Raw genomic sequence first — 23,700 nt, forward strand, 5'->3', positions numbered from 1 at the left:
CTTTTTAAAAATATTTTATTGCCAGGCATGGTGGCACACACTTTTAGTCCCAGCACTCGGGAGGCCGAGGTAGGTGGATTGCTGTGAGTTCGAGGTCAGCCTGGTCTACATAGTTCCAGGACAGCTGAAGCTACCCTGTCTCAAAATTTTAAAAAAGACAAAAAATATTGTATTTATTATTTTTATTTTATGTGTATGAGTGTTTTGTCTGTATGTATATAAGTTCAGCACATGCATGCAATGCCTGTGGAGACCAGAGTACATGTTGAATACCCTTGAACTGGAGTTTTGGATGGTTGTGAGCTGCCATATGGGTGCAAGGAGCTGAATCCAGGTCTTCTGCAAGAGCAGCAAATGCTCTTAACTACCTAGCCAGCTCTCCAGTCCTAGAATACTTTTTAAAATTTTTATTTATTTTTATTTTATGTGTATGAGTGTATTGCCTGTATGTAGGTAAGTGCACCCATGTCATGCAATGCTCATGGAGGTCAGAAGAAGCTGTTGGATCCTCTGGGACTGGAGTTATGGACAGTTGTTAGCTGCCATGTGGGCGCTGGGATTCGAACCCAGGTCTTCTGTAAGAACAACCAGTGTTCTTAACCGTTGAGCCATCTCTCCAGCCCCAAGTCCTAGAATATTTTATTAGCATACTCAGATCCTGGGTTCTAGCTCCAGCACTGAAAAATATATAAGCACTGTTATCTTAATTGATAATGTTCGCTTTTCTATACAAACAGTTCCCAACTTGTGATGATTTGTCTTATAACTTCTTGATCTGTCATGATGCATAAGCAATATGTATTCAGTAGAAACTGTATTTCAAATGTTTATGCTGATCCTGGTGATATGGGTCAAGGTACCACAGCTCCTAAACATCAAGGGAAACAACCGACATTATAATGTGCTCTGCTGTGGTGTTCAGTAGGTTAGGTATATTAACTGCATTTTCAACTTACAGTATTTTTTATTTACATTTACAGTGGGTTCATCAAGATGTAACCTCATCCATTGTCAGCTGAGGAGCATGTGTACCAATGTTCTACGTCAGTTTTTGTTGTTGGTTTTGAAACCGTGTCTTACTATGTAGCTCTAGCCAGTCTGGAGCTAGTCATGTGGCCCAGGCTGGCCTCAAACTTGCAATGATCTTCCTGCCTCTGCTTCCCAACTTCTGGTATAATAGGTACACACTACCATACCAGGCTGGTATCAATATTTTTTTTTTATTTTTCTTTTTAGCTTTCTGAGTGCTGGGATTATAGGTATGTACCACCACTCCCAGCTTTATACTGATGTCTTTGTTTACTTTTGATTCTTGGACTTCCTCCTGTGTGTTTTTTTCCTGTTACTTGGAGTGGATCCTTTGGTACATTCTTCACTTAAGGTCTCTAAGTCATAGTCATTGAATCATTATTTGTCCCATAATAACTAAAGGAGCCCTTGCACACTGCTGTTGGTAATGTAAATGAGTATAGTAATTGTGGGGAACAGTATAGAGACTCCTCAAATATTAACATAGGAGCTCAGGTAGGCTTGGTGGCGCATGCCTTTGATCCCAGCACTCAGGAAGCTGAGGCAGGCAGATCTCTGTGAGATCCAGGCCAGCGTGGTATATATAGCTCCAGGCAAGCTGGGGCTACAGGGAGACCCTGCATCACAAAACCAAAACCAAAACAAAACAAAAACAGGGGAGGGGGTGAAATGGTTCAGGAGGTAAAAGCACTTGCCACATAAGCCCTGAGTTTGATAACCAGAACCCACAATGGAAGGAGAGAACAGATTCCCCAAAGTTGTCCTTTGAACTCCACACATGTACCATGGCATGCTTTCTCTCTCTCTCTCTCTCTCTCTCTCTCTCTCTCTCTCTCTCTCTCTCTCTCTCATCTCTCATCTCTCATCTCCATACAGACAAACAATAATAATAAAATTTAAAAAGATAAAGTGGGGGGCCAGGCATGGTGGCACACGCCTTTAATCCCAGCACTTGGGAGACAGAGGCAGGTGGATCTCTGTGAGTTCAAGGCCAGCCTGGTCTACATAGTGAGTTAAAGGCCAGCTGGGGCTACAGGGAGACCCTGTCTCAAAAAAAAAAAAAGAAGATAAAGTGGGGAGAAACTGAGACAGACACCCAACATCAACCTTTGGCTTCCAATGCATATGTCTGTACCCCCCCACACACAAACATGTACATACAACACACACACACACACACACACACACACACACACACACACACACACACACAAATAGGTCAGTTAAACATACAAAGTAAGCCAGGCATGGTGGCACATACATTTAATCTCAGTACTAGGGAGGCACAGCAAGTGGAGCTCTGGGAATTCCTGGCCAGCCTGGTCTACATAATGAGACCCTGTCTCAAAAAAACAAAACAAAACAAAAAAGACAAAAAGAAATAGTGAAAAGCAGAGAAATGAGATTTATTCAATACAGGTTGAACTACAATTTGCTGGCCTATTTGCCAACAATAAACATTTAGGTAGTTTCTAGTCTGGGTATCATGAAAAATGTTGCATTTGATATGCATAATACAGGTCTACATGTAAGTTTTCTTTGGATGCATTTTTATTTCTTTGGTGGGAATCCTAGGAATGAGGATTCTATCATTTGGCTATAACCATTCTCTTTTCTTTCCTTTTTATTTTTATTTATTTATATTTGCCAACAATAAACATTTAGGTAGTTTCTAGTCTGGGTATCATGAAAAATGTTGCATTTGATATGCATAATACAGGTCTACATGTAAGTTTTCTTTGGATGCATTTTTATTTCTTTGGTGGGAATCCTAGGAATGAGGATTCTATCATTTGGCTATAACCATTCTCTTTTCTTTCCTTTTTATTTTTATTTATTTATTTATTTACTATGTAGACCAGGCTGGCATTGAACTCACAGAGATCTGAGATCTGCCTGCCTCTGCCTCCCAAGTGCTGGGATTAAAGGCATGCACCACCATGGCCAGCTTTTTTTTTTTTTTGAGACAGGGGTCTCCTTGTAGCCCCAGCTGGCCTGGATCTACAGCCCCATCGGGGCCTACAGACCAGGCTGGCCCCGATCTTACCTCCTGGAGATCTACCTGCCCCTGATGGTGGTTTTTCTTGTGCTTATTAACCATCCCTGTATCTCCTTCAGTGAAATATTCATTCAACTATTTTCCTCATTATTATTATTTACATTTCTTTTTTGTGATACAGGAGATTGAACCCAGGACCTCATACATGCTAGGCAAGGGCTCCAACACTGAACTGCATCCCTACCCACAGCCCTTTTCTTTACTTTTTGTTGGGAGATAGGATCTAAATTGATCAGGTTGGGCTTCAACTTGCAATCCTCCTACCTTGGCTTCCCAAATGCTGCACCACCAGGCCTAGCATATTTTCCTTATTATTTATTTATTTATTTATTTATTATTTATTTATTTATTTATTTAACTGTAACTTGCTATGTAGACCAGGCTGGTCTTTATTTTACAGAGATCCACTTGCCTCTGCCTCCTGTATCCCAAGCTGGCCTGTAACTTGCTATGTAGACCAGGCTGGTCTTTATTTTACAGAGATCCACTTGCCTCTGCCTCCTGTATCCCAAGCTGGCCTGTAACTCACTATGTAGACCAGGCTGGCCTTGAACTCAGAGATCTGCCTGCCTCTGCCTCCCAAGTGCTGGGATTAAAGGTATGGGCCACCACACCTGGCTGTGTGTTCATTTTTTAAAATTTTCATTTGCTTCCTGTATGTTGTGTATGTGTGGGTGCATGCCACGGTGCATGTGTGAAAGTTGTAGCCCAACTTACAGGAGTCAGTCCTATCCTTCCACCATGTGGGTCCTGGGGATCAAACTCAGGTCATCAGACTTGGTAGCATCTTTACCCACTGAACCATCTGTCATGCCCTGCTCTTTTCAAAAAAGATTTATTTTTAATTAGTGTATTTGTGTGTGTCTGTGTGTATCTATGAATGTCAGAAAAGGGAGTTGGATCCCTTAGAGCTGGAGAGATGGCTCAGTGATTATTTTCTATACTCTGTAGCCTCAGTTGCCTTGGAACTCATTATGTAGACCAGGCTGGTCTTGAACTCAGAGATCTGCCTGTCTCTGCCTCTCAAATGCTGGGATTAAAGGCATACACCACCATGCCCAGCTTAAGCCTGCTTTTTTTTTTTGGCCTTTTTGAGACAGGGTCTCCCTATAGCCCCAACTGACCTGGAACTCGCTATGTAGACCAGGCTGGCCTTGAACTCACAGAGATTCGCCTATCTCTGCTGGGATTAAAGGTCTGCGCCACCATGCCCAGCAAGCCGGCTTTCTTATAAAACACAGGACCGCTTGCCCCAGGGATGGCACCGCCCACAGTGGGCTGGGCTCTTGTACATCACTCAACAATCAAGAAAATTAAGAAAATGCCCCACAGATACAGACACAGGTCAGTCCAAGGAAGGCACTCCTCAAGTTGACAGCTGAAGCTATGTAGCATCCATTTTAAAAATTTGAGCACTGGCTGGAGAGATGGCTCAGTGGTTAAGAGCAGTGGACTGCTCTTCAAGAGGACCCAGGTTCGAATTCCAGCACCCACATGGCAGCTAACATAACTCCATAACTCTGCCTCCCAAGTGCTGGAATTAAAGGCATGCGCCACCACACCTGGTTTAAAATATATATTTTTTAAAGGTATTCCAGTCGGGCGTGGTGGCGCACTTGGGAGGCAAAGGCAGGCAGATCTCTGTGAGTTCAAGGCCAGCTGGGTCTGCATAGTGAGTTCCAAGACAGCTGGGGCTACAGGGAGACCCCTGTCTCAAAAAAAAAAAAGGTATTCCATTGTGAAGATTCTAAACATAGATCAGCTGGTTAGTAAGGGGATAGAATGAAATGATCAATGTCCAGAATGATTTCAATAACCTCCCTCCCTTTTTATTTTTTTGAGACAGGGTCTTATGTAACCTAGACTGGCCTGGAACTCTATGTAGCTAAGAATGGCCTCAAACTCCTGATCCTCCTGCCTCTACCTCAAAAGTGGTGGGCTTGCAGGTATGTGCCCCCACACCCAGCCAACATGTTCCTTTTTTTATTTCAAGCACAGACACTAGTTATTCGCTTCTCTAGAAGTCAGCATCAGGAGTCATATCTGTCACCTAGGTGCCACCAAGTGCTAGTTTCTTGGAGGGTCACTCTGAAATGAACTAACAGACCCAGTTTCTGGTTAGAATGCTTAGATTCAGCTGAGAGGAACCTATCCATTTTCTCTCTTTAGAGAGGTGTGAAAGTGAGTTTGGGGCCCTAAGAAGCATGGGACACCTGGAGTGCTCCCTATCTTCTTGCTCAATTAGAAAGCCAGAGATTTAACAGCACTCAGCACCAGGCATAGGGCTGTTTTCACTCCACCTCTCTTGCCCTGCTGAGAGAAAGCACCCTGTAATACAAGCACTGATGGTGTCAAACAGATATCATCAAAGACAGTTAAAGAATTGCTGTCTGTGAGCTGGGCCTGGTGGCACACACCTTTAATCCCAGCACTTGGGAGGCAGAAGCAGGTTGGCCTTGTCTACATAGCGAGTTCCAAGCCAGTTGGGGCTCCAGGGAGATCCTATCTCAAACAAAACAAAACAAAACAAAACAGGATTGCTGCCTGTGTCAGAAATGGATGAACACAGAAGATGGCTTCCTTTCTACATAGTAATAGCCCTGCATTTGGAAAGAGCATGTAGGCAGTGTTTCTTTTAACTGAATATTTATTCTACTTCATTAACCCTCCCAAATGTGCAGCTCAGAGGTATTTTTATTGATTGGCTGATTGATTTTTATTTTATGTGTATGAACGTTTTGCCTGAATGTATATTAAGTGTAGTCATGTCACAAAATGCCCATGGAGGCCAGAAGAGGGTATGTGATCCCCTGGAACTGGAGTTATAGATGGTTTTTAGCTGCCATGTGAGTGCTGGGAACCAAGCCTGGGTCCTCTGCAAGACCAATCAGTGCTCTTAACTGCTGAGCCATCTCTTTAGCTCCTGAGAGATATTTTTTGAGGGAATGGTTTGTTATAAGGTTTATGTTTTCCATTGATCATGACCACAGTCTTGTTTATGATCACAACCTTATTTACCATCTCAGAATGCTACTATGCCTAAAATGACTATGGAGTCATTGCTTTGAAATTAGTTTTTTAAAAAATAAACATGAAAGTTGATCAGGGTGATGTAGACCTATAATCCCAGCACTCAGGAGGCTGAGGCAGGAGGACTATGAGATTGAGGCCACTCTGAGCAACACAGCAAGCATAAGGATAGCCTGGGTTATATACTCAGACCTTCTTGCAAATGTTTTTTTTTTAATTTCTCCATTATTTACTTATTTATTTATTTATTTATTTATTTATTTATTTATTTATTTATGAGATGGGGGCCTCACTATGTAGCTCTGGCTGGCCCAGAACTATGTAGACCAGGCTGGCTTCGAACTCACGAAGATTCATCCACCTGCTTCTGCCTCCATCTCCTGAGTGCTAGGATAAAAGATATGTGCCCACACATGGCTACCATTACACATTTTAATATTTATTTGCTGGTTCAGAAGCTATAGATGTTATTTCTCTTTATTTGATGGTTTCATTTTAAAGGAATGTTCTAAATTATTATTGTTAATTTAATTTTATTTGCTCTTTGAGAACTTCACCCATGTATACAATATATTTTAAACATGCTCATCCCCTTACCCCCTCCAACTTTTCCTGGATGTCCTATGTCCCCTCCCAACTTCATATCCTTTTTAAAAATAACCCATTGATTCCAATTAGAGTTGTCTGTATGCACATGTGTTATTGGGGGGGAAACGCATATGTGCCACTGCATGCATGTTGTTGGAGGAGAACTTGCAGGTGTTCGGTCTCTCAGCTTACACCATGTGGGTCCCAGGGATCAAACTCAGGTTATCAGGCTTTGTGGCAGGTCCCTTTACAACTGAGCTATCTCATTGGCTCAATGTTCCAAATTATAATGAGTTTTAAAAATATATATATATATATATATTACACCTAAAGCTATTCAGTATATGTATTATTACCTATTTTTTCATAAGAAAATACGGAGAAAGTATTAAAATATGTCAGTTCTCAGGAGGCAGAGGTAGGTGGATTTCTGTGAGTTTGAGGTCAGTCTGGTCTACATAGCAAGTTCTAGGCCAGCCAGGGCTACATACTGAGACCCTGTTGCAAAAAACCAAAAGGGGGGCTGTGGATGTGCATGTATGTGTTGGCGTGTGTGCTAAAGTCTGCATATGGAGATCGGAGGATAATCTGTGGTAGTTGGTTCTCTCCTTTGACCTTGGGATCCAGGAATTGAACTCAGGTCATCAGGTTTTCTTTTCGAGGCAAGTGCTTTGACCTTCTGAGCCATCTCACCAGCCCAAAATAAGTAATTTTAATTGTCTTTTTCCTCCTTGAAGTGTCAAAGATGCTGTTTCTACATTTGAAATTAGACAACACCTCCAATTTGGTTGTTCAGACCAATAATTAGGTATTTAAATTATATACTATATCTTGCCCACAGAAAATCTTGTAGATAGTTCTTTACAGAAGGTTTGTAATTGCTTTACTATTTTTTTCTGGTGTTGGAGATCAAACCAGGGCTTTGTGAATGAGGTCTACCACTGAGCCACATCTACAGCCCTACAGCACTTCATAGCTCTTTAAAATATTTTTTGAGGGCTGGGCTTTAGTTCCAGCACCTGGGAGGCAGAGGCAAGCGAATCTCTGAGAGTTCCTGACTAGTCTAGTCTACATAGTGAGTCCTAGGCCAGCCAGGACTACATAATGAGATCTGTCTCAAAAAAGCAAACAAAATTTCCAGCAGTTATCACCAGTGTCAAGGACAGCCAACGATATTGCTCAGAATATGGGTGCCACAAGGGTTGCTTTCTGGTGAGGTCTCTCTCTTGGGCTTCCAGAAGTCCTCCTTCTTGCTGTGTGCATATGTGGCCTTCTCTTTGCATACATATACCTTCCTCTTCTTATGGTAACACCAGTTCTATCTGATTAAGGCCTGTCACTGTGACTACATATTTTTTGCAGATGCTGAGAAATAACCCAGGGCCTCCTACATGCTGGGAAATTACCTTCTTAAAGGTCCTACCTTCACAGCTGGTGTTAGGGATTCACCATATAAATTGGGTGAGTGTAACACAAACTCATGGCAGTACATTCTTTTTCTTCTAGGGAAAGGGGCTCAGGAAGCTAACTGTACTTCTCTGGCTATGAGGCACAGTGTAGCCCAAAATGTATTTTTACTCTTTCTGGAACTCAAACTGTTTATAGACCATGAAAGGAGACATTTAGTGTTATAGAGGTATCTGGCCTCACTCATGCCAAATACTCCACATTGCTATGATGCTTTTATAATGCAAATTTTACATTTATCTTTGATAAAACTATTACTAGTTAACAAAAAAAAAATGTCTAAATATGCTAGAGAGATGGCTCAGGAGTTGAAAGCACTGGCTGCTCTTGCAGAAGACTAGGGTTCAGTTCCCAGCACCCCTATGGTGACTAACAAGCATTTGTAACACCAGTTCTAGGGATCGGACACCCTCTTCTGGCCTCTGCAGGCACTGCATGCATGTGGTACACTTACATGCATTGAGGGAAAACGCTCATATAGACATAAAATTAAATAAATAAGCCGGGCGTGGTGGCACATGCCTTTAGTCCCAGCACTTGGGAGGCGGAGATAGGTGGATCTCAGTGAGTTCAAGGCCAGCCTGGTCTACATAGTGAGTTCCAGGACAGCTGGGGCTACAGGGAGACCCTGTCTCAAAAAGACAAAAAAAAATTAAATAAATAATGTTTTAAATGATGAATATTTTTATACATTCAAAAAAATATTTAGCAGCCCAGCCTGGTGGTATAGGCTTTACTCTCAGCTACTCAGAGGCTAAGGCAGAGGACTGGAAGTTCGAGGACTGCTTGGCCTATAGAGTGAGTTCAAAGCCCACCTGGACAACTGTATTAAGTCAGGGTTCTCTAGAGGAACGGAACTGATAAAATTAGATTGACTTACAGGGTAAGGTCCAGAAAGTCCAACAATGACGGGCCACACTGGAGAGGCTGAGAATCTGGTAGTTGCTCAGTTCAAGAGACTAGATGTCTCAGCAGTCCCAGTCTGGTGTTGAAGGCCTGGAGGATTCCTACAGAACTGCTGGCCTTCCGTCAATACTGGAACCTGAAGAAGTTAGTTCTAATACCTGTGAAGGAATGGCATAATAATAAGATAGATAAACTCTACAGGGAGAATGAAGGCAAGTAGGCAAGAAGAAAAAGCTCCCTTCTGCCATGTCCGTTTATATGGACTGCCTTTAGTGGTGCCACCTACACTTAAGGTAGATCTTCTAGTTTCAAATAATCTGATCAAGAAAGTCTCTCACATTTTAGATTCAGTCAAGTTGACAACCAAAATTAGCTATCACAGCAACCTATTGAGACCCTGTCTCAAAACCTTAAAAATGTAGAAATGTTCCAGGCTTGGTGGCACATGCCTTTAATCCCAGCACTTGGGAGGCAGAGGCAGGCAGATTTCTGTGAGTTGAAGGCCAGCCTGGGTTACAGGGAGACCCTATCACACACACACAAAAAAAAAAACAAGATCAAAAAAAGACCAAAAATTGTAGAAACAATCTGGGTACAATCTCCCCTACTGCAAAAGAGGGAAAAATACTTTTCAAACATAAACCAAAGAAAATTTAAAAGACAAAAAAAAACTTTAAATTTTTTAATTTCATTTGTCAAGGCAGTCCACTGTTGGCAATAAACAAGATTTTTAAGGCTTTTTTTGATCCACTTATGGCACTCACACAAGCTGTTAACACCATCATCTGGTGTATGTTTAACTCCTAATTTCCCCCCAAATATATTATGTTTATAAACATATAGTTTTCCTAGGTTGCCAAACTTCACTCCTCACCTACCCTTCCCTGCCGCAAAACAAAACTTTTGCTCTTCAAGTTGTTTGCAATGAAGTTCTAAAATGGGGTTCATGATGGTAATGACAGTCTTATGATTGATTGATTGATTGATTGATTGATTGATTGACTGATTGATTGATTTTGAAAGTCTTGCATTTAAAGGACTAAAATCTTTTTTTTGTCTTTTTGAGAAAGGGTCTCCCTGTAGCCCCAGCTGTCCTGGAACTCACTATGTGGACCAGGCTAGCCTTGAACTCACAGAGATCCGCCTGCCTCTGCCTCCCAAGTGCTGGGACTACAGACGTGTGCCACCATGCCAGGCTAGGACTAAAATCTTATATGGCAAACTACATTTACTGGAGATTTTTTAGTATTTTATTATATTCAAGTAGGCTTATTCAGCCAGATATAGTGGTACATGCCTGTAATCCAAGCATTTGGGAGGCGGAGGCAAGAGGATTCACTGCAATTTCAAGGCCAGTCAGATCTAGATAGTGAGTTTCAGGCCAGACTAGGACTACATAGTGAGACCCCATCTAAAAAAATGGTAGGTGGTACTGGAGTTACTGCCCAGTCCACTGGTCCCTTGCAAAGTACTCAACAAACTACCCTCCCTAAAAAAAAAATAAAATCAGCTAGGTTTTTTATATCAAGCCAAAGATTATCTTTTGTTTCTCCCTATCTTATTTATTCTTTTGCTTTGCACTGTGTTTATCTTCAGGAAATTCCAAAGGTGGATTCATACCTGTAATCCCAGCACTTCAGAAGCTGAGGCAGGAGCATTATGAATGGAAAGTTTACGGCCAGATGTTGTTATCCTATCTCAAAAAAGAAAGGAAGGGAAGAAGGATGGCTGGAGAGATGGCTAAGCAGTTAAGAGCACTGGCTGTTCTTGCAGAGGACCTGGGTTCAATTCCCAGCACCCACATGTCAGCTAACCTTCTCAGGCACTGCGTGACACAGATGCACTTAGACACATGCAAGCAATACACTCATGCACATAAAATAAAAATAACAAATAAAATTTAAAAAAGAAGGAAGAAGGTCTGTGTGGTGGCACAGACCTGGCAGACCTGTGGTCCCAATTCCTTGGAATGTTAAGGCAGGAGGGCCAAGCACGGTGGATCCCAGCACTCAGGAGGCAGAGGCAGTGGATCTCTGTGAGTTCAAGGCCATCCTGGTCTACACGGCAAGTTCCAGGCAAATTGGGGATACAGGGAGACCCTGTCTCAAAAAGACCAAAAAAAAAAAAAAAAAGTTAAGACAGGAGGATTGACTGTTCAATGCTCATCTAGGCAACTTATCTATATCCTTATGGACTATGTATCTTTTTTTTGTCTTTTTGAAGCAGGGTCTCCATGTAGCCCCAGCTGTCCTGGAACTCACTATGTAGACCAGGCTGGCCTTGAACTCACAAAGATCTGCCACATGAATGGTGGAAATCGAACCCAGGTCCTCTGCAAGAGCAGCCAGTGCTCTTTACTGCTGAGCCATCTCTCCAGTTCCAATGTGTTACTTCTTCATGTTTTTTGTTTTTTTATTATTATTATTATTAGGTCTTTTTGAGGCAGGTTCTCCCTGTATTATTATAATTATTATTATTATTATTATTATTATTATTAGATCTTTTTGAGACAGGTTCTCCCTGTAGCCCCAGATGGCCTGAACTCTCTATGTAAACCAGGCTGCCCTCGAACTCACAGAGATTCCCTGCCTCTGCATAGCAAGTGCTGGGATTACCACCATGCCCGGCCTACTATTATTATTTTTTTTTAAAATTTTATGTGTATGCATGTATTGCCTGCATGTATGTATTACACCTATATTGGGCAATGTTCGAGGAGGTCAGAAGAGGGCATCGAATCCCCTGGAACTGGAATTACAGGCAGCTCTTAGCCAACATGTGGGTGCTAGTGATCAAACCCTGGTCCTATGCAAGAGCAACCACTGCTGCTGAGCCACCTCTGCAGCCCCTGCCTTAACACTTTTAGAGACCAGAGAACAAATGAATTTTAAAAACAGCTGGGTGGTAGACCTGGTGGCCAGGCATGTAATCCTAGCTACTAAGGAGACTATGGCAAAAGGATCCCAAGGTCACAGCTAGCCTGGGCTACAGTGAGTTCAAGGCCAGCCTGGATAACTTAGAACCTGTCTCAATATAAAAGTGGGCTGACGGCTGATGATGGACTTCAGTGCTATAGCATGCTTGCCTAGCATGTGTAACGTCTTGGGTTCAATTCCCAGAACCACCAAAAACAGAAGGGGGGAGGAGGAAAAGAGGGAAGAGGAGGGGAAGGAAAAGAAGGCAGAGAGAGAGGAGAGATACTACCCATGACCAAGTTTACACTCTGAGGTGGTTTTCGAACCCACCACCCCAAATACGGAAAGCGGGGATGCTTTCGCATTCGCCCCTGAAAACGGCTACGACCAGTGCGCATGTCTGGAAGCAGTGACTCGTGGGAACGTGGTGCCGGCGTGGAGGCGGAGCTACGTTACTCCCGAGGCGGGGCAGCTTCAGAAAATAACAGCTGGTCATCGACCAATCAGAGCCCACCAGGGCGGGCTCCTGAGCCAATTGCCTGCTAGGTGCCTTAAGAGCTGGTCCAAAATGCAGCAACTGGAGGGGTCAGACGGAAGCAGGCAAACTGGAGGGTGGGATAGAGGCGTACAGCTGACGCTTACTGTCATCCGCCAGAGGTGGGTGAAGAATGGGACGGGGTGGTGGGACGTGCGAGCCGGCCCCGTGGTCTCCTCACCGTCTGTTTTCCACACTCCTCCTCCGCAAACAAATGGAACATCACAAGATGGCCGCCTCCGGCGGGCGGCTCCGCTTGTCCGTCTCCCCTCCGGCCGATGTGGTTCGGTCCAGGCAGCCGCGAGTCTCCAGGGCCCTGAGGCTGCGGAGTGGAGTCCCCTCAGGTCGCTTGTACCCGTACAGTGGTTTGGACCCTGCCAGCGTCACAAGCTGGGGTGTGGACACCAGTGAGCATACTTTCTCTAGTGTGTGTATTCCTGTTATTCCTGAGGCTACAAAGATTTGTGAACCGCAATACTTGGTTGTGCGACCTGATTATTACTTTAAAAAAATATTTTAAGCAGGGCGTGGTGGCGCATGCCTTTAATTCCAGCACCCTGAATTCAAGACATAGTGAGTTCCAGGCCAGCTGAGGCTTTACAAGGAGACCCTGTCTCAAACAAAAGAACCAAAAAATATTTTTTTTTCTTTTTTTGGAGGTCTTTTTTTATTTTGGGATTAAAGGCGTGAGCCACCACGGCCGGTACACTTTTATTTTATGTGTATGAGTGTTTTGCCTGTATGTATGTAAGCACACTCCTGTCCTGCAGTGCTGGAGGTCAGAAGAGGGAGTGAGATCCCCTCTTAGCCACTGAGCCATCCCTCCAGCCCCCAATTTTTATTTTTGAGACACTAGTCCAGACTCCCTTCGAACTCACTGTTGGTTAAACCGGCCTCCAACTCAAGAGCTTCCTGCTAGTCTCCCTAGTGCTGGGATTATAGGTGTGGCAGAGGAGTGTAGGTGTTCTACATGAGACTGTCTCAGAAAATGAATAGTAAGTGGCTGGAGAGGTGACTCAGAGCTTAACATCCTGCACTGCTCTTCCAGAAGTTCCAGAGTTCAGTTCCAAGCACCCAACTCAGGTAACTCACAACTGCCTGTAGCTTTAGCTCCAGAGGCTCCAACATCCTCTTCTGGCCTCCATGGGTACTGTCCTCCCCACACACGTAATTTAAAATAAAAATTTTAGCGAGGGCATGGTGACACATGCCTTTATTTCCAGCAGGCCAGAAGCAGAGGCAGGGGGATCTCTGTCAGTCAGAGGCCAGCATGATCTACGTAGCAAGTTCCAGGTCAGCCAGTGCTACATAGACTCTGTCTCAAAAAAAATTAAGTCATGCCAGGTGTAGTTGTGCACACCTTTAATCCCAGCACTCAGCACTCGGGTGGCAGAGGCAGATGGATCTCTGTGAGTTCAAGGCCAGCCTGGTCTACATAGTGAGTTCCAGGACTGGGGCTACAAGAAGACCTTGTCTCAAAAAGACCAAAGAAATTTGAAACAATAATAATTATAACCTGCCATATTTTGTCCCTGTCTTAATCACAGTATAGAGATGGTTGCAGTCATCTCAATGACTTTACTGTTATTATCTTCATTGTGGAAGAGGGAATTGAGGTATTCAGAAAGGATACAGATGAACAAGAGCTAGAACCAGGCTAAATGGCTCCACACTCTAACCACTCAGATTTGGGAACATGTGCTTGTGTGTGTGTGTGTGTGTTGTTCAGCACTGAGTCTAGGGCCTCCAAATGCTAGGCAGTGGCTCTGCCACAGTTCCACCTCCAGCCCAGCACCAAGCCATTCTTCTCTCTACAGACATGTCTGCTCTCTATGCTCACTCAGTCCTCACCCACCCAACCAGGACTCAAGGCTCCTATAACACCCACTTGCTCACCCTTCTCATGATGAGTGTTCTTCCTTCCCCCAGGCAAGGGGAGTGAAGAGAGGACAGGGAACTTTGTGGGAAGAGTAAATCAGGACACAAGCTATCTACACTGCAGTTGCCTTACTAATTGTATGCTGGGTCTTGTGCTAGGTGGTGGGGATACCACAGTGAATAACAAACAAGGGTCCTGTTCCTGCCTGCCTGCCATAGGATGTGTTTGAGGACTCCTAGTTGGCAGGTTTGGGTTGTGACCGTGATGACAGTGCTTTGACATTGAGATAGTGGCCTGATGCTGGGGTCAGCCTTGTACCACCAAAACTTGTGACATTGAGGAAGATCTCCCAATATGTCCCTATTAAAAGGAAGCATCAGAGCTAGGCATGGTGGCATATACCTTTATCATGAGGCAAAAGGCACTGGCACATGCCTTTAATCCTAGCACTCCAGAGGCAGAGGCTGGCACTCCTCGTGGGATATGGAGGGCTGTGAATGCAGGAAAGCAAGGGGAGATGGATAGTGTAAGTTTTGCCGTCTCAGCCTTAGCTATCTCTTAAAAAACAATAGTTTAGTTGGCCCCTCCCTATGTCTAAGTCTCCAACAGGGACTCAGTCATGTGGTGGGGACCAGAGTATGAAAGGCACCCCCATGTCATATTACCTACTTAAGGCTTAAGATGTGGCAATCAGAACCTTTGAGACATCTTCCCAAAATACAATCATCCCTTGATTTTTTCCCCTCTTTTTATTATTTATTTATGTATTTTTGTGTGTGGTGATGGGTGTGGAGGTCTGAGGACAACTTGTGGGAGTTGGTTCTCTCTTTCTTCCATATGGGTTCCAGGGATTGAACTCAGGTCATTTGGTTTGACAGCATACACCTTTACCTCCTGAGCCATCTTGCCAGCTCTTTTTCTTTTTTTCCTCTTTTTGAGACAGAGTCTCACTATGTACCCCTGGCTAGTCTGAAACTCACTACATAGACAAGGGTAGTCTCAGGCCTCATGAATGTTAGGATTGCAGACACACATATACCACCACACTTGCTTGGTAAGTGTGTTAGGGGGGTTAGTTCTAGGCCCCCGGCTCCTACAGATACCCAGCTCCTCATCTGCTCAAGTCTCTTCTATATAAAACGGTATAGCATTCACATATATCGTACCATATCCTCCAGTATACTTTAAATCCTTTGTAGATTGCATATAATACCTAGTAAAATGTAAATACTCTGTAAATAGTTGTCATAGTATATTGTTTTGGAATAATGCCACTAAAATGTCTGTGCATGTTTAGTAGAGATGAAGGGGATTTTTGCATTTATTTTATTTATCTTTCATATAATTTAAATCATTGGTTGGTTAAATTCCCAGATATGGAAGGACAACTGTAAAACAAAATAAGCACAACCTATTAATATAAACAAGAAACAAGCCGGGCATAGAGGGACATGTCTGTAATTCTAGCACTTGGGAGGCTGAGGCAGGAGAATCACTTTTGAGTTTGAGACCAGCCTGATCTATATAAGAAGACTCTAGTATGGAAAAATAAAAACAACAAAAAGTCAAAACAGGAAACAATCATCCACCTAGTGGCCCTGGGGCCTTGGGAGGGGTAGGTGAAAGGGGAACACTAGGTGGTTATAAATTATTGGGCGTATTCAGTTCTTCGGGGTTCCTGGTGTTCACTCTATTACTAAGAAGTGAATTAGAAATTCTGCTTTCGCTGGGAGTGGTGGCACATGGCTGTAGTCCCAGCACTCAGGAGGCAGAGGCAGGCAGAGCTCTCAGGGGGACTCTGTCTCAAAAAAAAAAAAAAAAACAGCAACAAAGAAGAAATTATAAATCAATAAAAAGCTAAAATCTCTGAAGAAATGCCAAACAGAACTAAAACTTGCAAAGATAAAGAAAGAAAAGAAAGAAAAAGAAAGAGAAAAAAGAAAAAGAAAAATTCTGCTCTCAGCTGTGGTGGACTGACTTAAACTAGACCAGCTGTCAAGCTGAGAACAACCAGAAAAACTGGACTGTTTTCTGGTTTCTGTTGTTTTTTGTTGTTGTTGTCTTTTTGAGACAGGGTCTCCCTGTAGCCCCAGCTGACCTGGAACTCACTATGTAGACTCGGCTGGCCTTGAACTCAGAGATCTGCCTGCTTCTGCCTCCTGAGTGCTGGGATTAAAGGTGTGCACCACCACACCCGGCAGGTTTCTAGCAAATTGCCCTTCAGGCCATCATCATCTTGTCAAGTTCTGACAGCCAGATTAGAAGAACAAGAGCTGATGGGGACCAGAAATTGAAAACAAGTTTCTGGGGCAGGAGAGACAGCTCAGCAGCTAAGAGCACTGGCTGCTCTTGCAGAGGACCCCAATTCAATTCCCAGCACCCAAATGGTGACTAATAACCCTCAACAGTTCCAGTTCTAGGGGATCTGATGCCTTCCTTCTTCAGGCCTCCGTGGGCATTGCACAACATGGATGCAATTACATACATGAAGGCAAAATATTCATCCATATAAAATAAAAATAAATAAGCCAAGCATTAGTGGTGTATGACTTTAGTCCCAAGCACTCAGGAGGCAGAGGCAGGAGGATCCCTGTCAGATCAAGGCCAGCCTAGTATTCATAATAAGTTCCAGGCCAGCTGGGGATACAGGGAGACCCTGTCTCAAACAAACAAATAAATAAATAAATATTAAAACAAACTAGCTTCAAAGTACTGATGCCAGGTCAGCAGAAGAATTAAACAATATGGTAAATTATGTTTAAATGATTAATAATGATGTCATATTTGAATGATTAATAAATCATTATATTCCAGAAACTTCATTCTATTGGGGACTGAAAATAACAAATATATGCTTTGGTATTTTTATATACATTTTATTTTATATTTTATTTTTTGATCTTTTTTGAGACAGAGTCTCCCTATAGTTCTAGTTGACCTGGAACTTGCTATGTAGACCAGGCTGGCCTTGAACTCACAGAGATCTGCCTGCCTCTGTCTCCTGAGTGCTGGGACTAAAGGCTACCACGCAGGGCAGAAACACAATTTTTTTTTTGAGACAAGGTCTTACTGTATAGCCCTGGCTGGCCCTGGAACTCCCTATGTAGACCAGGCTGGCTTCAAACTTAAAGCGATCCACCTGCCTCTGCCTCTTGACTTCTAGGATTAAAGATATGTGGCACCACTACCAGAAACGCTACTTTAAAATGTCAGTTAAAGCCGGCTGTGGTGGCACATGCCTTTAGTCCCAGCACTTGGGAGGCAGAGGCCGGCAGATCTCTGTGAGTTTGAGGCTAGCCTGGTGTACATATCGAGTTCCAGGCCAGTTTGGGGCTAAAGGAGACTCTGTCTCATAAAGACAAAACAAAATAAAACAAACAAACAAACAAAAACACCCAGGAGGTTGGAGAGCTGGCTCAAGGGATAAGAGCACTAACTGTTCTTCCAGAGGACCCAGGTTCAACTCCCAGCATCTGCATTACAGTTCTGTCATCATTTTCCAGCCTTTGCAGGCACTACACACACACACACGCACACGCACGCACACACCAATAAAAATACCAGCAATCAAAACACTTGTACGAATAAATAGTTTTAAAAAATCAACAAAAAAACCCAACCAGCTTGTGTAGTGCAGATTTAACATTCTATGATAAAGAGTAAAGAAGCAGATCTTGGGACAGGGAAAGAAGTAATAAGAAGATGGAAAACAAAACACAGAGGAGGAGCAAGAGAATTTTATCTTGGTCTCTGTGTGGCACCTAAAAGTTTTTTTTTAACTTAAAAAAATTATTATTTTATGTATATGTCTGTATTGCCTGCATGTAGGTAAGTGCACCTGGGTTATGCAGTGCCCAAGGAGGACAGAAGAGGCTGTTGGATCCCCTGGAACTGGAGTTACAGACAGTTGTTGGCTCCATGTGGGTGCTGGGATTTGATCCCAGGTCTTCTGCAAGAACAGCAAGTGTTCTTAACCGCTGAGCCATCTCTCCAGCCCTGGCACCTAAAGGTTGAGGAACTATTTCTCATAGAACTGGCCTTAGCCATACCATTCCCAAGCTATGTAATTTTATGGAAGTTACCTAAACTTCTTGCCTTCAATCTCCCCACCAGGAAAATTTGCATAACAATTTTCTTTCCCCATGGCGTCACCAATGAATATTGAGTTAATACAATGTGCAGCACTTTTAAAAGTCACAGAAGATTAAGCATTATTAATCTCCCCTTTTATTTCTTCAATGTGGTTGTTTGGTTGGTTGTTTTTGTTTTTGTTTTGAGACAGGGTCTCCCTGTAACCCCAACTGGCCTTGGAGCTCACTCTGTAGATCAGGTTGCCCTAGGTCTCAGAGAGATCAGCCTTCATCAACTTTAAGTGCTGGGATTAAAGGTATGCACCACCATACCTGGCTTTTAATACATTTTAAAAATTGTATGTGTGTGCACTTGTATGTGTCTTTATGAGAGTATGTGCACATTTGTGTGTGGGTACTTATAGAGGCCAGAAGAGAGCAGCAGACCCCTTGGAGCTGTAGGTACTGGCAGTTGTGTGCTGCCTGACATGGATGCTGAGATCTGAACTCCTGTCCTCATGGTTGAGCAACAAGTGCTCTTGACCACTGAACCATCTCTCCATTCCTCAACGCATATTTTTTGAGACAAAGTCACATGTAGCCCAGGCCATCTTCTAACTCACTATGTAGCCAAGGCTAGTCTTAAACTCCTGACCATCTTGCTTTTATCTCCCAAATTCTGGAATTACATACATATGCCACCATGCCCAGCAAACATACTTGAGTGTCTAGTTTGTGTCAGATACTAGAAGTATACTTAGTAAAAAGAGAATACTCAACGAGTGCTATTAAGATGAGAGAGCTTCAGTTTGTAGAGTGCTTGTCCTGAGGTTGATCCCCAGAAGCACGTAAAATTCAGTTTAGCATGCACAAGGCCCTGCATCTAAACTCCATCACCAAGAGTGAAGAAAAGCAAGTCTCCAAAGATGATATTTTCAAAAAGTCCAAAAATAATACAAAATTAATCAAGATGTTGTTTTAGTATTTACTTATGCAATGAAATCCTTCCTTCTAGAAAGTGTTTGATAAGAAGAAGCAATTAGAGGAGGCTACAGGGAGGCAAGGGTAAGGGGTGGGGAAGTGGGTCATAGACTTATATATTGTTGGCAGTATCAATGGTCTCAGGCTAGGGGTGGTCTCACTAGATCATTAAAAGGAAAAGTTATAATACAATGACCCTTCAGACCTAGAGCCTTGGACCTCAACCTAGGCCAGCTGGGTGCTTTGGAAAAGAAGGAGGTTGCCCAGTCCTGTGACTACTCCCTGTTCAACCATCCCTACAGAAGTGCTACAGATGGCTTAGCTTTTGATTCTAACTGGAATAAGGCAGGTCTGAGCCAAGGGACATAGGCCCCACACAATAAAAAAAGCATAAAGACTTCATCTGTTCACAAAGAAGGATCTAGCCATTCAAATGGAGGAGGGCCCAAGCAGGTTCTAGAGAAGAGGACAGGCCCTCTGGGGGCCCCTGGAGGACTTGTTTCCCTTGTGGTTTTTTGCACTTCCTGTTCCCTTGCTCACTGCGGAAGTTCTTCTTACCCTGCACCCAGAGCTTTGTTGCAGAGGACAAGGGCAGAAGGCACCATGAGTGGGGGCCCTGTGGGAGGCAGGCCTGGAGGCCGAGGAGGGCCAGTGGGTCAGCAGAACGTTCCTTCCAACCTCCTCCAAGATCATGAGAACCAGCGACTTTTTGAGATGCTTGGCCGAAAATGCTGGGTGAGTTGGGGTTCTTCTGGCTGTCTCACTCTCCCTCTTCTCTCTATCTCTTTTTCTTCCTCTTCTGTTCCCTCCTCCTCCTCTTATCCATACTTCCCTGCTCCTTCTTCTTCCCATCATCCCTCTTTTCCCTTTCCCCCATCTCTTCTCCCAGGATTCACTTACTATAGATTGCCCATCCCAAGACAATCTATGCACCTTCCTTTGGGCTAAAGTTCTTTCCCCAGGCCCCTGATAGCCACAGGCAAAGAAGGACCAGATCTGGCTACCCCCAAACAGACTCCATTGACCCCTATTCTCCCTTCCTAGACACTGGCCACTGCAGTTGTTCAGCTGTACCTGGCGCTGCCTCCCGGAGCTGAACACTGGACCATGGAACACTGTGGGGCTGTGTGCTTCGTGAAGGATAACCCTCAGAAGTCCTACTTCATCCGCCTTTATGGCCTTCAGGTGACCCCATGCCCCACTGAACATGCAAGCCAGTTCTCAACCTGCAAAACCAGTTCTTGTCCATAGCCCCAAGCCCCTGGCCAGATCAGTGAACCCCAGAGCTCCAGAACCAAAGACCCATATAGATCCCAAATTGTGGTTTTCTTTTCTGAGTCTGAGATGACTGACCTCGGAGGCTCCATATCAAGATCTTTCTAATCCCTCAAATATTTTATACACTCGTTCCACAAACTCCAAAAAAGCACGATATTTATACCTGAATCTCAACATCAAATCTGTTCTAAATTCAACATGTTGAATATTCCTACAACTAGAATTTTATTACTATTATTTATGTGTATGAGTGTATTGCCTGCATGTGTGTAAGTGCACCTGTGTCATGTAGTGCCTGCAGAGGTCAGAAGAGGGCGTCAGATTACGTGGAACTGGAGTTATTGATGGTTGTCAGCCACCGTGTGGGTACTGGGAATTGAACCCGGGTCCTCTGCAAGAGCAGTCAGTGCTCTTAACCACTAAGCTATCTCTAAAGCCACAGAACTAGAATTTTAAATTCATAAATTTGAGGCCTCAAGTCCCACATCTAGGGCCTGGAACCCCAAACCTAAATCTCTCACAGCACATCTGACACCTAGACCCCAAATTCTCTGATGCTAGGCTGAAATCTCCAAATAAGACTCCTGGACCCTAAGTCTGAACACCATGCTTCCTGGCCAGATAACAAAGACCTGTCACCAGGGTACCTAGATGCTAGCATGTTCCCCACCCTACTCTGCAGGCTGGTCGGCTGCTCTGGGAACAGGAGCTGTATTCACAGCTGGTTTACTTCACTCCCACCCCTTTCTTCCACACCTTTGCTGGAGATGTAAGTGGCCAGCCTTCCCTTGGGCTGCAGTTGGGAAGAGATTACAAAAGTCCAGGGTGGGGGCAGGGAAAGCTGAAAATCTGCTGACCCCAAGGCATATGTAGGACTGCCAAGTAGGACTGAACTTTGCAGACGAGAGTGAAGCCCAGGCCTTCCAGGCGCTAGTGCAGGAGAAGATACAAAAAAGGAATCACAGGCAAAGCGGAGGTAAGGAGGCTTTGAGCGGGGGTAGACAGAGGTGAGTGTATGGGTGTGAAGCTAGAAAAGCCCTGCTCATGGCTCTGGCTCTTAATCCCACCTATCCAACCACAGAAAGACGTCAGCTACCACCACCACCAGCACCAGCCAATGAAGGTAAGTCCTCTAGTTCAAGTAGAGGTACTTAAGGGATTAGCCTAGGAACATGCTGCAAGGTTGTGACAGATCTCAACTTATTTCATTTTCCCAGAGAAAAGAGGAGGGCTCCCACCCCTGCCCCCACATCCAGGTGGAGACCAAGGGGGTGAGTGGTGATTCTTGTGTCCTTGGATGGATGGATGGATGGATGGATGGATGTAAGTAGATGGATGACTGGCTAGGTGGAAGGTGGATGAGTGGATGGATGGATGAACATGTTTATGGAATGGTAGCAGATAGATGGCTAAGTGGGGGGATGAACTGATGAGAACTTAAATGTAAAAATAGATGTATATGTAAACTATAGATAAATAGGTGAATGAGTATGTGGATAAATGGATGAATACTTGGATAGATGGTTGAGTGAATTAATGAATGAGCATGTGAATGGATGGATAGTGAACAAAGAACTAAATGAGGAGTGGCAAGATGGCTCAACAGGTAAAAGCACATGCCACTAAGCCTGTTGACCTGAGTTCCACCCCCAGAACTCACATAAAGATGGAAGGTGAGAATCAACTCCCCAAAGTTGTCCTCTGACGTACACATGTGCTGTGGCATATGTGTGCCCCCTTCTACATGCATATGCACACAATAATAATAAATAAAAAAAGTTTTAAATTACTTAAAAATAAATAGGCCAGGTGTGGTTGTACACACCTCTAATCCTAGCTCTTGGGAGGCAGAGGCAGGTAGATTTCTGTGAGTTAAATACCAGCCTAGTCTATATAGTGAGTTCCAGGCCAGTGAGGACTTAGTCTCAAAATAATAAATAATAAATAAATAAATAAGAAATGAAATAATAGTCTACCCAGAGAAAAAAGCAATGATTAAATGAATCATGAGTGAATAATTTAACAACCCATTTAGCAAATGAGCCAGAGAATGAATGAGTCAGTACTTGAATGATAAGCATGCATGAATCAGTGACTATCTGAATATTTTCAGGGGTCTATCTACCTCTCTATAAGCCTTACTTTGAGCCCTCATCATCCATTCCCTCCATGACCATCAAGCATACACACACACTTCAATAGTCTTTCCATTTTTTGTCCCTATGTTTTGGATAATAGCTAAGTAGATCAACGATCCATTCACACTGTTTTTCCCACAGGCCCATCAGGTGGTCCACTGTCTCTAGGACTTGTGACAGTGGATATTCAGAACCCTGACATCACAAGTTCACGATACCGTGGGCTCCCAGCACCTGGCCCTGGCCCAGCTGATAAGAAACGCTCAGGGAAAAAGAAGATTAGCAAAGCTGACATTGGTGCACCAAGTGGATTCAAGTGAGAACCTCTCCCCTGTGAACCTGAAAATCTCTGTGGGTAGGGAAGCATTCAGGAAAAGGTGGACAATTGAGCAAATGGAAGCATGGGCAGATATGTGGGTAGCTGAATGGATTAATTAATTAATGTGTTGAAGAATGAATAGATAGGTGATTGTATAAAGGGGTGGATGAGTCAATGGAAAGTAGATAAGTAGATGGATAAATGAATGGATGGAGGTACACACAGACTGATATGTAGGTTGACTGGTTCACAGCCAAAGTAGATGGGGACAGGTAAGTAGACAGACATGTAGGTGAATGGACAGTTGAATGGATAAGTGAACAGAAGTGTGTGGATGAGTAAAAATGGAAGTGGAAACACACTTCATTTGCCAGGCATAGTAGCACACACCTTTAATCCGAGCACTTGGGAGGCAGAGGCAGGTGGATCTCTGTGAGTTCAAGGCCAGCCTGGTCTATATAGTGAGTTCCAGGACAGCTGGGGCTACAGGGAGACCCTGTCTCAAA

At 43.7% G+C, this 23,700-nt stretch overlaps 1 protein-coding gene across 1 annotated transcript in view; it reads left to right on the forward strand.

The window, feature by feature from the left end:
* Positions 1-12,431: 12,431 nt before the first annotated feature.
* Was (WASP actin nucleation promoting factor) overlaps positions 12,432-23,700 on the forward strand; it is a 16,050-nt gene continuing 4,781 nt past the window's right edge. Inside the window, exons 1-8 of the mRNA XM_008842544.3 lie at positions 12,432-12,651; positions 20,029-20,194; positions 20,504-20,644; positions 21,420-21,506; positions 21,611-21,713; positions 21,819-21,860; positions 21,955-22,008; positions 23,017-23,191. Coding sequence (XP_008840766.1) covers positions 12,563-12,651; positions 20,029-20,194; positions 20,504-20,644; positions 21,420-21,506; positions 21,611-21,713; positions 21,819-21,860; positions 21,955-22,008; positions 23,017-23,191 — 857 coding nt within the window. The 5' untranslated portion in view covers positions 12,432-12,562. The remainder of the gene's footprint in view (positions 12,652-20,028; positions 20,195-20,503; positions 20,645-21,419; positions 21,507-21,610; positions 21,714-21,818; positions 21,861-21,954; positions 22,009-23,016; positions 23,192-23,700) is intronic.

Source organism: Nannospalax galili, unplaced genomic scaffold, assembly GCF_000622305.1.
Source record: "Nannospalax galili isolate Female #2095 unplaced genomic scaffold, S.galili_v1.0 scaffold741, whole genome shotgun sequence".
NCBI classification, from domain to species: Eukaryota; Metazoa; Chordata; class Mammalia; order Rodentia; family Spalacidae; genus Nannospalax; species Nannospalax galili.